This window comes from Leucopleurus acutus (genome assembly GCF_964270905.1).
Source record: "Leucopleurus acutus genome assembly, chromosome: 18".
In the NCBI taxonomy this organism is placed as follows: domain Eukaryota; kingdom Metazoa; phylum Chordata; class Mammalia; order Artiodactyla; family Delphinidae; genus Leucopleurus; species Leucopleurus acutus.
Window position 1 is genome coordinate 25254622 of NC_139160.1, and position 12824 is coordinate 25267445.

The 12824-nt window shown below is 41.0% G+C and overlaps 2 protein-coding genes across 4 annotated transcripts in view; one reads left to right on the top strand and one right to left on the bottom strand.

Moving 5' to 3' along the window:
- The window catches only part of WBP4 (WW domain binding protein 4), a 31443-nt gene extending 20043 nt beyond the window's left edge, over positions 1-11400 (bottom strand). The window contains exons 1-7 of the mRNA XM_082859228.1: positions 11246-11400; positions 10182-10254; positions 7724-7786; positions 7511-7634; positions 3442-3609; positions 2322-2368; positions 1771-1846 (exon numbers count right to left, since the gene is read on the bottom strand). Coding sequence (XP_082715354.1) covers positions 1771-1846; positions 2322-2368; positions 3442-3609; positions 7511-7634; positions 7724-7786; positions 10182-10254; positions 11246-11247 — 553 coding nt within the window. The 5' untranslated portion in view covers positions 11248-11400. The remainder of the gene's footprint in view (positions 1-1770; positions 1847-2321; positions 2369-3441; positions 3610-7510; positions 7635-7723; positions 7787-10181; positions 10255-11245) is intronic.
- A 59-nt stretch (positions 11401-11459) lies between these two features.
- Positions 11460-12824, top strand: part of ELF1 (E74 like ETS transcription factor 1) — a 105570-nt gene continuing 104205 nt past the window's right edge. For 2 of the 3 annotated variants that reach the window (XM_082859223.1, XM_082859226.1), the window contains exon 1: positions 11499-12058. The gene's annotated coding sequence lies outside the window, so the exon portion shown is untranslated. Of the gene's footprint in view, positions 12059-12824 lie in introns of all 3 variants that reach the window. The other variant, XM_082859227.1, reaches the window with a different exon arrangement.

The window sequence follows — 12824 nt, forward strand, 5'->3', positions numbered from 1 at the left end:
ATTCAAGCAATCTGGATTCACTAGATGTATAAACTACAGCCCCAATGGAAAGAGACCTAAGAACTGGTAATACTTTCTGAAGACTCAAAATTTAACCAACACCAGTTTCAGAAAACATCGTAATGGGCACACATGAGATTTCCTGAAATTTATTTATCACAAAATTTCCCTGGGATCTTCATAAAGTGGAATAATGTGGCGAAGATGTGAATGAATATAATTTGTCATTTTATAATAAGGGGAAAAAAAAAACTCAGTTGAACTCTACTGCCACCCAGTGGTTTGTTGGGCTTTTAGTAAAATGATAGCAGTTCTAATTATCTGCAGTTACTCTCTATTTTTAGTTTAATAAAAGGGACAGGGATTCTAAAATTTATTGTTCAACTGGGAAAGTTTTAAGAGTAAAGGGGGCTCTATTAATAATCACATTGATCCAGACATAAACTGAAATTGTTGAGGGAAAATCAGTATGTATAGTCCCTCATTAATTACAGGGTTCTTTCCAGCACTAATGAAAAAAATTACTTTTTCCTTGTCTTTATTTCACACAAGTAATAAAAGAACTTACAAGAAATAATTGGTTAAGCATCTAATATGTACCAGGCACTGTTTGGGGAACTTTAGAGACACATGACCATCATGAACTCACAGAGTACAGGATCAGCTCTACTTAAGAGCAAATACAGGCTCAGTGACTTACCCACAATCATAGAGCTGGTAAGGGAAGCTGTGTGTTGAGCTCACTCAGATCTAACTCTATAGTTATATGTTATTTTATCTTTATAAGGATTCAGTCCATCAAGTTTACTGAGGTAGAAGCATTGTCATCATTGGGCAAGCTGGGTATCTACTTGGAGGTCAAAAGGGCCTTTTCCTCCTAAAAGACTTAATGCTATGTAGCAGTCTTTGGATAGCAGGAATTAAAAAACAAACAAACAGGGCTTCCCTCGTGGCGCAGTGGTTGAGAGTCCGCCTGCCGATGTAAGGGACACGGGTTCGTGCCCTGGTCCAGGAAGATCCCACATGCCGCGGAGCGGCTGGGCCCATGAGCCATGGCCGCTGAGCCTGTGTGTCCGGAGCCTGTGCTCCGCAACGGGAGAGGCCACAACAGTGAGAGGCCCCACGTACCGCAAAACAACAACAACAACAACAACAACAACAAACAAACAAAGCTCAAAGTTACACCAATACTATAGCTATTTTGGTATATTTAATTGCAGAAGAAACCAACTATAATTACTGGCAAGACTAGTTTTATGAAATTAGATAAAATCTTAATTTGAAAAACAGATAATAATTAGGTAACTAATTCTGCATGTTTTATAAATATTTATATAACTGAAAATTATTAAATTAGTAAAAGTGAAAATCAGACAGTCTTATTAGCCACTGCTAAAATAGCTTCAGTTCTGCTTTTTAAAATAGGAGAAGGCAAGTTGAATGAGGTGATCTTCCAAGGTAATGATTATATTTCTAAAATAATCCTGATAAAAACCAATGATGGTAGAGAAAGTAAAAATGATTTTCAAAGTAAAAAAATTTGTGAATGCAGTATCACTTGAGAAGAACACATGGCTCAGTATATTACAGAAATCTTTTTGCTTTTCCATTGTATTAATGTTTCTAAATTATAAAAAATACATACTTGCTACAGAAATATGTTTATCACTATACTAAAATTCTCAAGTTCAGACAATTCCTCAGCAGGCTAATAAGCAGTGTGAGGTACAATTTTAGACAGCTTAAGAGATAAACAAAGGTAATACTTACCCCCTGTTTCTGTATTATAATAATAGGTATAGCCATTTTCACTTAAACCTTCTACCCAAACGGTCTTCACTGCCGTCTAATGGGAGGAAAAAAACCAGCATAAACTGAAGATGTGGTTATATATTAGATAACTAAGGCAGACTCAGCCAGCCTTTCCTTTCCTCTTGACACCTGGCAATTAGGGGTGGTGGTACCGATCATGGCCAGGAAGCTTGATTTGTGTTAATCATGAGCCACCTTTCAGGGAGGGAGGGAATGCCTTGCCTCTGAAAGCCAGGAACAGTTCTTTGCAGACTGACAGGGACATGTAAATGGCAACTGACTGCAAACCAACTAATAATATTTGCCCTGCATGGACTTTTAGGGTAGACATCACTTTTCCACCACCATCCACCCTTTTAACAAAAGGACTATAGAAAGAAAGAAACAAAGGGGGTTGGGGGGACAGGGAGGCTTATCTGGAAGTAAATTTGCTTAATCAACCCTACAAAAATCCCAGAAGCCAATCACTTAAAAGAATTTTAAAAAGACTATTATTGTGCTTCAGTTACCTTTTTTAAGTTTCCTTGAAATCCTTCAGGTTTCTCCCACTGAGATGCTTAAAACAAAATATACTGCATTTGTAACATCTTCCCAAAAAAATTTAATTTGGCAAAAATTTATAAGATATTCAACATGAATGAAACACTACGTGTCTACAGTTTAAAACATAATTGAAAAATAAAAAGAAACAACATACATCCCAGTAGTACTGTGAAGAATACATGTGAATGCTATGTAACCAAGAAGGAAGGACAGAATGAAGGATAAGAAGTTACTGGTACTTCACAAGAATTATTAGAGCTAGGTAGGGCTTCTCTTAAGGATTTCTTGGAATTCAGGCTTGATAAATTTTGACATCTTGGGGCAGGGGAGAGTGAGAGATGGAATGAATGACTCCAAAGAGGAATAAGATGAAGAATGCAAGAATTAAAAACAAATATTGCTGAGAGCAAGAGTATATAAAGTAGGATGGTGAACAAAGGCAGCAAGGAATAGGCACCAGAAGGGAGAAAAAATGTAATTAATAAATAATTTCTATGTAAATTTGAGAAAGACTTATAATCCCCAGCATACAATTATTTATGGTTCACTGCTGAACAACATGCACTTCACTTATGGCTCAGTGCAAACTCTCAGAGATTGTTACTATTTCTATGTCGTCAAAAACTGACTGTGATTCTAGAGATCTTAATAATTCCCATAATACTGGTAGCCCAAGGTTTTCTTCGTGATTAACTCTCTAATCTCATTTCCTACCTTCCTGACCATTCTTACCTTTTCTTCTACCCATTCCTTTAATATATGTACCACCCACCCTTTCTACTTCTTGTTCTCTTCTTTCTCCTTGTGATCTCATACACTCCTAAAAGTTAAAATATTTACAAAGCTTTATTGAGAAAATATAAAGCTGTAATTTATTTGTAAGGAACCCACTATTAAGTCTTTAATTATGACCTTGAGTCACTATGAGAAGGGTACCTTTTTAAAGGGCACATATTTTTTTTACCAGTGGCAAAAACGTAAAGTTAGTCTTTCATTGTTTAAACGTTCCAATATTAACTAAAAGTCCTAACACAAAACAAACTGTCAGTTATCATTCTCTACTATTTTTATGCCTAAATGACTTACCTCCTGTGATAAGATCATAATAGTAATGGTAACCCTCAGAGGTTATGCCTTCTACCCATCTGCCCTTTGAAGGGTCTTTTTTCTTTTTCTTCTTTTCTTTCTGCTGATTTGATACAGAGGTGGGTGGCATAGTGCTGGTTACTGGTGACACGCTTGGATCTGAAATTTCTGAAGAAAGATGAGAGAAGGGTGAAGTAGCTGATGTAAATTTTTTTTCCTGTTATAAAACACTAATAATTTTATTCCAATTAAAAGCCTGACAAGATTCTTTTGGGAACTTGACACGTTATTACAAAGCCTATTTAGAAAGCTAAATATGCAAGAATATAAGAATATCCTGGAGAATTGTAAAAAAGAAGTGATAAAGGGAATCTAGTCCTACTAGATATTAAAACATTCTGAAACTCTGATTAAAAAAACAATAGTGTAAAACTGATCCAGGAGTAGACAAACATATGACTGAAACACAATAGTACAGAATCAGTTCCAACTGCATATTTCTAGTATTTCTTATTAGAGAAAAAAAAATAATTTAACAAACGATGTTGGACTGACTGGTTAATTATTTGGAAAAAATAAATTTATTGTCCACTCCCGGCTCCTCCCATGTTTTTACATCAATATAAATTTCAGATCAAAGATATTTACAAAAAAACCAAAAAGTAAAATAATGTTAAATTTGAATGCATAGAAATTCAAATATTTGGTATGGCAAAAATAAAAACAACAAGAAAAACGTAAGACGGACAAATGATAAATCTTTACAACAAATATGACAGAGGATTAATGTTCCTAACAAAGATCCTTTACAAATCTAACGTTCTAACACAAAAATGGGCAAAAAGTACAAAGGTACTTTAACACTTAACTTCACTAATATCCAAAGAAATGCAAATACATCCAATTTTTTTTGCTTAGATCAATAATACTGAAAAGAATGACCAATCCACAGTTAGTCAGTATGATCTATCGGATATTTACATGGGTATAAAAAATGGGTAGTTTTTATGGCTTTGCTTTTTTCCAAAGGAATAATTATTCCCAACATTAGTTAATAAAATAATTTTATTTCTAGAAAAAGTATAAATCAGCCCAACATTTGTGGAGACAGCTTGATTTCATAAGTCAATATACAAAATATATTTACACTTTAAATCTGCAATCTCACTTCTAGAAATTGAGCCTACAGAGATAAATGTGAAAACATGCCTACATAAGGGTGCTCACTGAAACATTCTTCCTAACAGTAAAAAACTCCAAGGAACCTAAATGTTAATCAGGAAGAGACTAGTTACATAAATTATGGCATTTTAATGGCATCCTATTATGGCATTTTATACCCTTTATTGAACACTTGTTACAAGTGGTCACAGTAATGAGCAATTCATACCATTATGTTACTTAATTTTAGTAAAAATCGAAAGTCGTATCACTAGCAAGAGGCCATTCTGGTTGACCCCAAAGCTTGTGTTTCTAAACACTCTGTAGCCACTAAAAATAATGTGTATCTTTAATTATTTAAAATAAAAGACGTATTTGACATATCATTTAGGGAATAAATAAAACCACCCCCAAACAGACCACAGCATAAAGTGTACAGTATAACTTTATTAAAAAAATTCTAAAGATGTCTGGAGAAATCTTAAAAGCAGCTAGTTTTAAAAACTCTTTTCTTTGCCTATACTGTTTCACTTTTAAAGGAATACATATTCTATTTAGAAAACAAGGCTATTAAAAACATTTGATAGGAAAAATCCAATTAAATATAAAACACTAAGATTTATTTGCCCATAGGGCAGCATAATAGAATCTCCCGATCTACCTAATTGATGAGATGAATTTTCAACTACGTCTTTAATTCTGCAGGAATGCGTACAATCCTTTTTCCCCTTAAAATGAACATAAAGCTTTAACCTTGTAGAAATAGTACTACCCCCGCCTTTTAACTAATAATGTCAAGGATATTTTAAAAATCTGGTCACGGACTTCCCTGGTGGTGCAGTGGTTAAGAATCCGCCTGCCAATGCAGGGGAGAGGGGTTTGATCCCTTGTCTGGGAAGATCCCACATGCCACGGAGCAACTAAGCCTGTGTGCCACAGCTACTGAGCCTACGCTCTCCAGCCCATGAGCCACAACTACTGAGCCCACATGCCACAACTACTGAAGCCCGTGAGCTCTAGGGCCCACGTGTCACAACTACTGAGCCTGCATGCTGCAACTACTGAAGCCCACGCTCCGCAACAAGAGAAGCCACCACAATAAGAAGTCCTTGCATTGTAACGAAGAGTAGCCCCCACTCGCCACAACCAGAGAAAGCCTGTGTGCAGCAACGAAGACCCAACGCATCCAAAAAAAAACGTCTGGGCACAACTGTTCTTATGTGACGAGGGCAACGCCAATTAACTGTTACTCTGCTTTAAAAGTTAATCAAAAGCAGTTTTTGTTAGAAAGTAAAGAATACCGTTCCATGTTGACTACTGCAACCATTATGCAAGATCAACAACTGAGATCTGGTTTCAGGATGATGGATTTGTCATGGAAGAAATGCTTTATAGAAAATTACCAATTTAAAGTCTAAATTCAGTGACAAGATAGATATACTCCACTTAAATAATGCCTTTTATCTGGAAATGAGTTATCCTCACACCCTCAAATTATCTACCTTCTTGCTGGTGGGCATGTGGTAAAATGGGAGCCTTCATACACTGCTGGTGAGAATGTAAACTGGTTCAACCACAGAGGAAAACAGTATGGAGGTTCTTCAGAAAATTAAAAAATAGGTCTACTATACCATCCACTAATTCACGTCTGGGTATATACCCAAAGGAAATGAGACTGGATTATGAAGAGATATATACTTATTGCAGCGTTATCACAGCTAAGTTATTCATAGCTAAGATAGGAAACAGCCTAAATGCCCATCAACAGATAAGTGGATAAAAAAAGATGTGGCATACACACACACACACACACAATTCAGCCATGAGAAGGGAGGATACCGTGCCATTTGCGACAACATGGATGAACCCTGAGCACATTATGCTAAGTGAAATAAGCCAGATACGGAAAGACAAATACTGTATGGTATCACCTATATGTGGAATCTAAAAAAGTCAAACCTGTAAAAGACAGAGCAAAATAGGGGATGGGGGAGTGGAGGGATAAGACTGATGTTGTTTAAGGGTACAAACTTGCAATGAATAGTAAGTAAGCCAGAAGTCTAATGAACAATATAATGAACATAGACAATGATATCATACTATAATTATGTAATATGATAAATATTGCTACAATGGCAATCCCATTACAATAAATGTATCAAAGTAACACACCATGTTACATACATGTCCAATATATTCAATAAAAAAATTAAAAAGTAAAAAAAAAAATCTACCTTCTAGTAGTAAAGTCACTTAATTTGTCCACACAAGGTTAATTCACTATAATTCAGTTATATAAATAAACATGATTCATAGTTTTGACCATATAGATAAAGTGAACGGGGGTTATAATGCAACGCCAATTTTTTTTTTTTTTTTTGCGGTACGCGGGCCTCTCACTGTTGTGGTCTCTCCCGTTGCGGAGCGTAGGCTCCGGACGCGCAGGCTCAGTGGCCATGGCTCACGGGCCCAGCCGCTCCATGGCATGTGGGACCCTCCCGGACCGGGGCACGAACCCGCGTCCCCTGCATCGGCAGGCGGACTCTCAACCACTGCGCCACCAGGGAAGCCCCAACGCCAATTTTTTAAATGAACAGATCCATTTAGCCAAATAATTAGAATACATAAAAACTCAAGTGTCTCGGAAATGAACCGCTGACCTACGATAGAGCGAGGACTAGGAAACCCCAAGAGTAACACAGTTGTTGTGAATGGAGGTACTGAAAGATGAAGATTTAAAAGCAAAACAAAAGTGCACAAGCAAAAGTCCCACAGTCTCAATAGGGCTGTGATGTACAGGCAAAGCACTAGGAGTATACCAAGTGTACAACCCCTCTATGGAAACAATAAGAGCTCACTGAGCATGACCTCTGATGTTACTTTTAAAACATGCTGGCTCCTTTTTTACCTGACTCTAAGCCAAGCCTTTTCAAATCCTCTTGGTATGCTTTCAGGGCAGCTGCCTCCATTGCAGCAAACTCCTTTGATGCCTTTTCTTCTTCCTTTGCCTTATCCAGGCTTTTCTGTTTAATCTGAGCAAGACACATACAAAAGTGAAAGCTAGATAAAGGGCTGATATTTACATAGAGAAATTGGCAAAGAAAGAAACAAACTAGATTACCTCACTGATCCTCCTTGCCACATTTTCCTTATGATTCTTTCCTCTTTCATGAAATTCAATGCTCTTGAAGATTAAAAAAAAAAGATACAAAGGAAAACTACACATAATGTTCACAGCAAAGTAACAGTAAATATATGGAACATAACAAAATTGAATTACAATTGGCAGAAAAGATAAAAATAATTCTAATGCAAATTGGTCCTTTTTATCAAATGATGCTAAGGAACTAAACCACATTATTTATTATTATGCCCTCTGACTACGTTTCCTTTGGTGCTTAAAATAAACTATGATGACCATATTAATAGAGAAATATACAAGGTACCCCTGATGACTAATCTAGTGAATATGATTGTAAAGAGGACTCAAACAAGACATGAAGCCAAAGGAGGAGTGGAAAAAAAAATCTTAACTTCAAGAAACACCTCTCAACATAAAATGTCAAAACCAGCGAATCTCTAGAATTTGTACTGCTCTACTTGCCACATTAGGTAAAAGAGAAAAAGCAATGATTCTTAGAACCTTATTCTTCCAGATTGCGAGAAAAGTAGATGTTAAAAAACTCCTCCTAAATTGTAAACAAATACTATTACTATGTGGTAATGGTACAAAATGTAAAACTTCTATGCAGGGCAACTTGGCACTATCTGTCAAAATTAGGCTGCTGTAACAGAGAGCAAAGAAACTCCTTATATACTGATGATGAAAGAGCTCCAGCATATGGTGTCCAGTTTAAAAAAAAACAACTGTGATGCACGGCAGTGTAAACAGCATGCTACCTTCTATGCGTGCTGGAATCAGAACCTGTATCTATGCCTACAGAAACAATGGAAAATTTAAAAAGTGGTAACCTATAGGGAACGATGGTAAATGGATGGATGGGGACAGAGTTGATGAGTGAATGCTATTACCTATGTAACAGCCAGAATGCTCCCTAAATTACAAATGTGTTGTTGTATGCAGTAAGAAATTTCTGGTAACTTTTCAAAATAAGTTTTGTCAGTCAATTCTTATCTAACACATTTCCTGATTATTCTAAAGTACTGCTGTGAATTCCTCTTTAAAGTGTGACTTCATAAAGCAAATATTCATCCTCTATTTTTCATATGTTCGTTTCCTAAAGTTGGTTATATTACACAAAGAATATTTAAGGCCTGTTCAAAAACAAATTAATTTTGTTTCTAAAGGTTAAATCAATGTATATTAGCAATTCAAGAAGATGAAGAAAGACTATCCTAGAAGGAATTATTTACTCTGGATTGGTGGTCCCCAAACTTTTTGGCACCAGGGACTGTGGAAGACATTTTTTCCCTGGGGTAGGGGGTGGGGGGTGTTGGTTCAGGCGGTAATGTGAGTGATGGGGAGCGGCTGTAAATACATATGAAGCTTCACTTGCTTGCCCACCACTCACCTCCTGCTGTGCAGCCCGGTTCCTAACAGGCCGTGGACCAGTACCACTAGAGGCCTGGGGGTGGGGGACCCCTGCTCTAGATCACTCAAAAACACTGAATTGCTTGGATACTTCCAGGGAAGAGACTATCAGTGATTTGTGTAGCTTTTAAAATTTGTGGCATTTTTTTTTTTTTTTTTTAGGATGGCTAAGTCAAACAAAATAGTCAAGAACTTTAGCAACTATTCAAAAAGACAAAAAAAAAAAGCAAGACAAAACTGAACAGAAAAAAATCCTTAAACTCTTTGCAGATAATAGTAATAAATGTCTATCAAAGAAACATAACACTGTTAAAGATGGGGCTACTGTTCTTCTGTGCATCCCACTCTACCAAATAATAAGGATATGAATATACATTTAAAAGATACCCTACCGTTTATGTACTATGTACATAGAGTATGACATGCATGAGATGGGGAAAAAACCAAAAATCAATGGTGCTTTTTGTTTCATGTCTTAAAAGCTGAATTTGGACCAAGACATACAGTAATAATGTGCTTAAAGGTTCCTATTTTCATATTCCATGACAAAGGTAACAATGTTCTTTCAAATTTAAGCATTTAGAGATATAAAGCTCTGCATCAAACATATTTAACTATCTCTAAAACAAAACATACAAGAAAAAGTACAATGTCGCTTCTTTCTACATATTAAGGGCTTTCTGCTTTTACTTTTCTTTGTATATGACAACATTACAAACAGCACCATCATAACGTAGGTGTTTCATAAACATTAATGCGATGACCCACGCAATGTCCAGTTCCTTAATGTGACTGAAGGGCCACAGAGAAATAATTTGGCTTAGGACATAATCAAATTTGGGCTGATGAAAAAGAAGGCGGCTCACAGCTTTCCTACAAGGAATGAAAAAACAAAAATTGTTCGATGTTTTGAAAAATCAAGAGCAATGTATATGAAACTGTTTTGTAAGCTCTGAGTTTAGATCAAAAAGGAACATTTCACATGAATACAATATTATGAGAATCTTTAATAGAGAAATTATCATACAGGCCTATTGTCCGCTATCCAGCACTTGCAGTAATCACAGAATTTCTTTGGTTGGGACTTCCAGTAGTCTGCCCTGGAAAAGGAAAAACAAGTTTAAGTTTATTTACAATTTAAAAAGGTAAATTTTTGCATGATTTACAACTTCATAAAAAGGCCGAAATATAAGCCTCTGCTACTGAATCTTGACTTGTTACACACAGCACCCTGTTTTATTATTTAGCTGAATGAAATCAGTCAACTGAAATTCTGTTGCCAGTAGAGTGGAAAAAGTCTGCAACGGATTTAAAACGCCCTTAAACAAAATAGCTTTTTAAAAAATGCCTCATTTGTTACTGTCATCAATGTGAAGAAATAAGGAACATCTTGGAGAAGATTATCTATTCTTTCCATTCCTTTCTGGCATTTTTGGAGATTACTGTTAATTGAAACATGAAGAAACTCATAAAGTTCACTTTAAATCAAGTTATTTCTACCCAAAGAACAAAACATAAGACACCTCTGGTGGGAGGCCGTGGTTCCTCTGAGACTATCAGTTAATACAGTTTGTTCTTGAGCCTCATGGCAAAAGAGAATTAGAAAAGCCAAAGGATCCCTCGGCCGGCAAGACCAAAAAATAAAAAATAAATTCATAGGCTAACCAAGGCTGGCCGCTTCTAGTAGGCGGAGGAGGCAGCGGTGGCCGCAGCCCAACCCTACAATTTCACAATACCCCACGGTTCAAGCGCTACAGAAACCAGAAAGATGCTCTCGGCCCCCAACCGTGTAGGTGGCGGGAGCGCTCCGTCGCTTTGCGGCGGCCGTCCAACCTCCAGGGGCCGCCAGCCTCCCTCCCAGAGCCCGTGCTCCAGGCCCCTAGGGCGCTCTGCGGGGTAGCATCCCCACCCCGCCCAGAAAACAGGCCCCGCCTGTCCGCTGCAGACCCCGAGCGAGTTAAAGGAGCGTCCGTCACGCCCCCCGGCCGAGGGCGGGGGGAGAGGGGTGGTGGCGGAGCTAGAGACCCGGAGGGGGAAAGGGCCGCCCGGAGAAACAAGACCTCGTTGTTTAGAGCCTGAGGCCCGACTCACATGACAGGACCAGCCGCTCCGCGGGTCGCTCCGGGCCCGGCTGAGGCTCGCGTTCCCCACGCGGGACGAGTCGGAGCCCAGCTCACCGCGAGGCCCACCGCAGCCTCCGAGCCCGGACACCTCCCTTCTTCCCCCGGACCAGTGTTCCACGGTTCCCAACTACGGGTGCCCAGACGACTCAATCCGCGTTCGAAATTTCCTCTCCTTCCCCTCCCCCTCCAGGGGCGGTACTCCCGGCTCCGGAGAGGTGGGGTTGCTATAAACGGGTTGAGGTCACGGAGAAGGGGCGAAAGCGCGACGGGACCTGAGCTGAGAGACGGGAAGCTCGAGCCTCACGTCCCCGCGTCATCCCGCCTTCTCTTTTTTTCCCTGAGATCCAGAACCTCCACCCTTCTTCTAGGCTCGCTGGCTCGTGGCCGAGGAGCTCGCGCGCCGCCTCCGCCCCGAACGCAAACAGCTGTTCCCAGAGACGTCGCCGCCCTCAACTTTGCCAACTAGTCCGCACGCACTTTGACCAGCAGAGCAGCCCGGACCTGTAGGCTGGGGGCCGTTGGCGGAGTTAAAAAAAAAAGAGGTGAAACAGCTGGTTTCGGAGCCGAGAGTCGCTTGGCTCGGCCTTGCCTCAGAACTTTCCTGAGGCGGCGGAGCGACCCAGCCCCGCCCCCCGGACGCCCGCGCGCTCGGGTCGGGCGCGTTCCCTGGCTCGCGAGCGCGTGGGCAGCGGCGGTAGCGACTCGGGTGGCGCAGAGGCGGCGGCGGCTGGAGTGGCGGTGGGCGGTGGAGCTGGGGAGCGGCGGCGTTTGCGCTTGTCAGGTGAGTCACCGCAGCTTTCTCAGTAGCACTTCCCATATGGTCTAGCGGTTAGGATTCCTGGTTTTCACCCAGGCGGCCCGGGTTCGACTCCCGGTATGGGAACGGTGTATCTCTTTTTAGAAGTGGACAGGGGGGACTAACTCGTTTTTATTTCCAGTGGCTCTGGCTCTTTTTTCCTGCCCCCTACCCCAGGTGATTTCGTGGAAAACGCGTGTTCGAGTAGTTGTTAGTGACGCCGTGAACTGGGCTGCGGCTTTGGGAGACACGAGTGCCGCGCCGGGCGGGCTGGAGGAGCGAGTGTACTCAGGGTTCCTCTCCTCCTGCCGGAGGCTGGCGGGGCTGAGCTGCCGGGAAGGAGTTTCACTTTCCCCGGGGCCGCCCTCCCGCCCCTCCGGCCCCCGGCCGTCCCTTTCCAAGCGCTCGGGAGGTGATGATTAACTCTGGCTTCTCCTTATCTGTCCCCAGTGCCCCCCTCGGGCCCACACCCTCCTCCTCGGCCGGCCCCTTCTGACGGTCCCAAGCGAAGCGGGGCGTGTTGCCCCCTGCCCTCGGCGCCCGGGAGCCCGCGCCCGGCTTGGAGCCCCGTTGTCTCGGCCGGGTGTTGACTAGAAACACCCCCGACACAAAGCAGCCCCCTGGCGGGGGGGGGGCGCGGGGAGGCGCCGAGGGCTGTCCGGAGATCCTCGGTGCCCGCGGGTGCGCTCTCCTGACCGCGCAGCTGCCCGCGGCAGCCGGATTGGCCGCGTGTCCACCCCGGGCTCCCGCG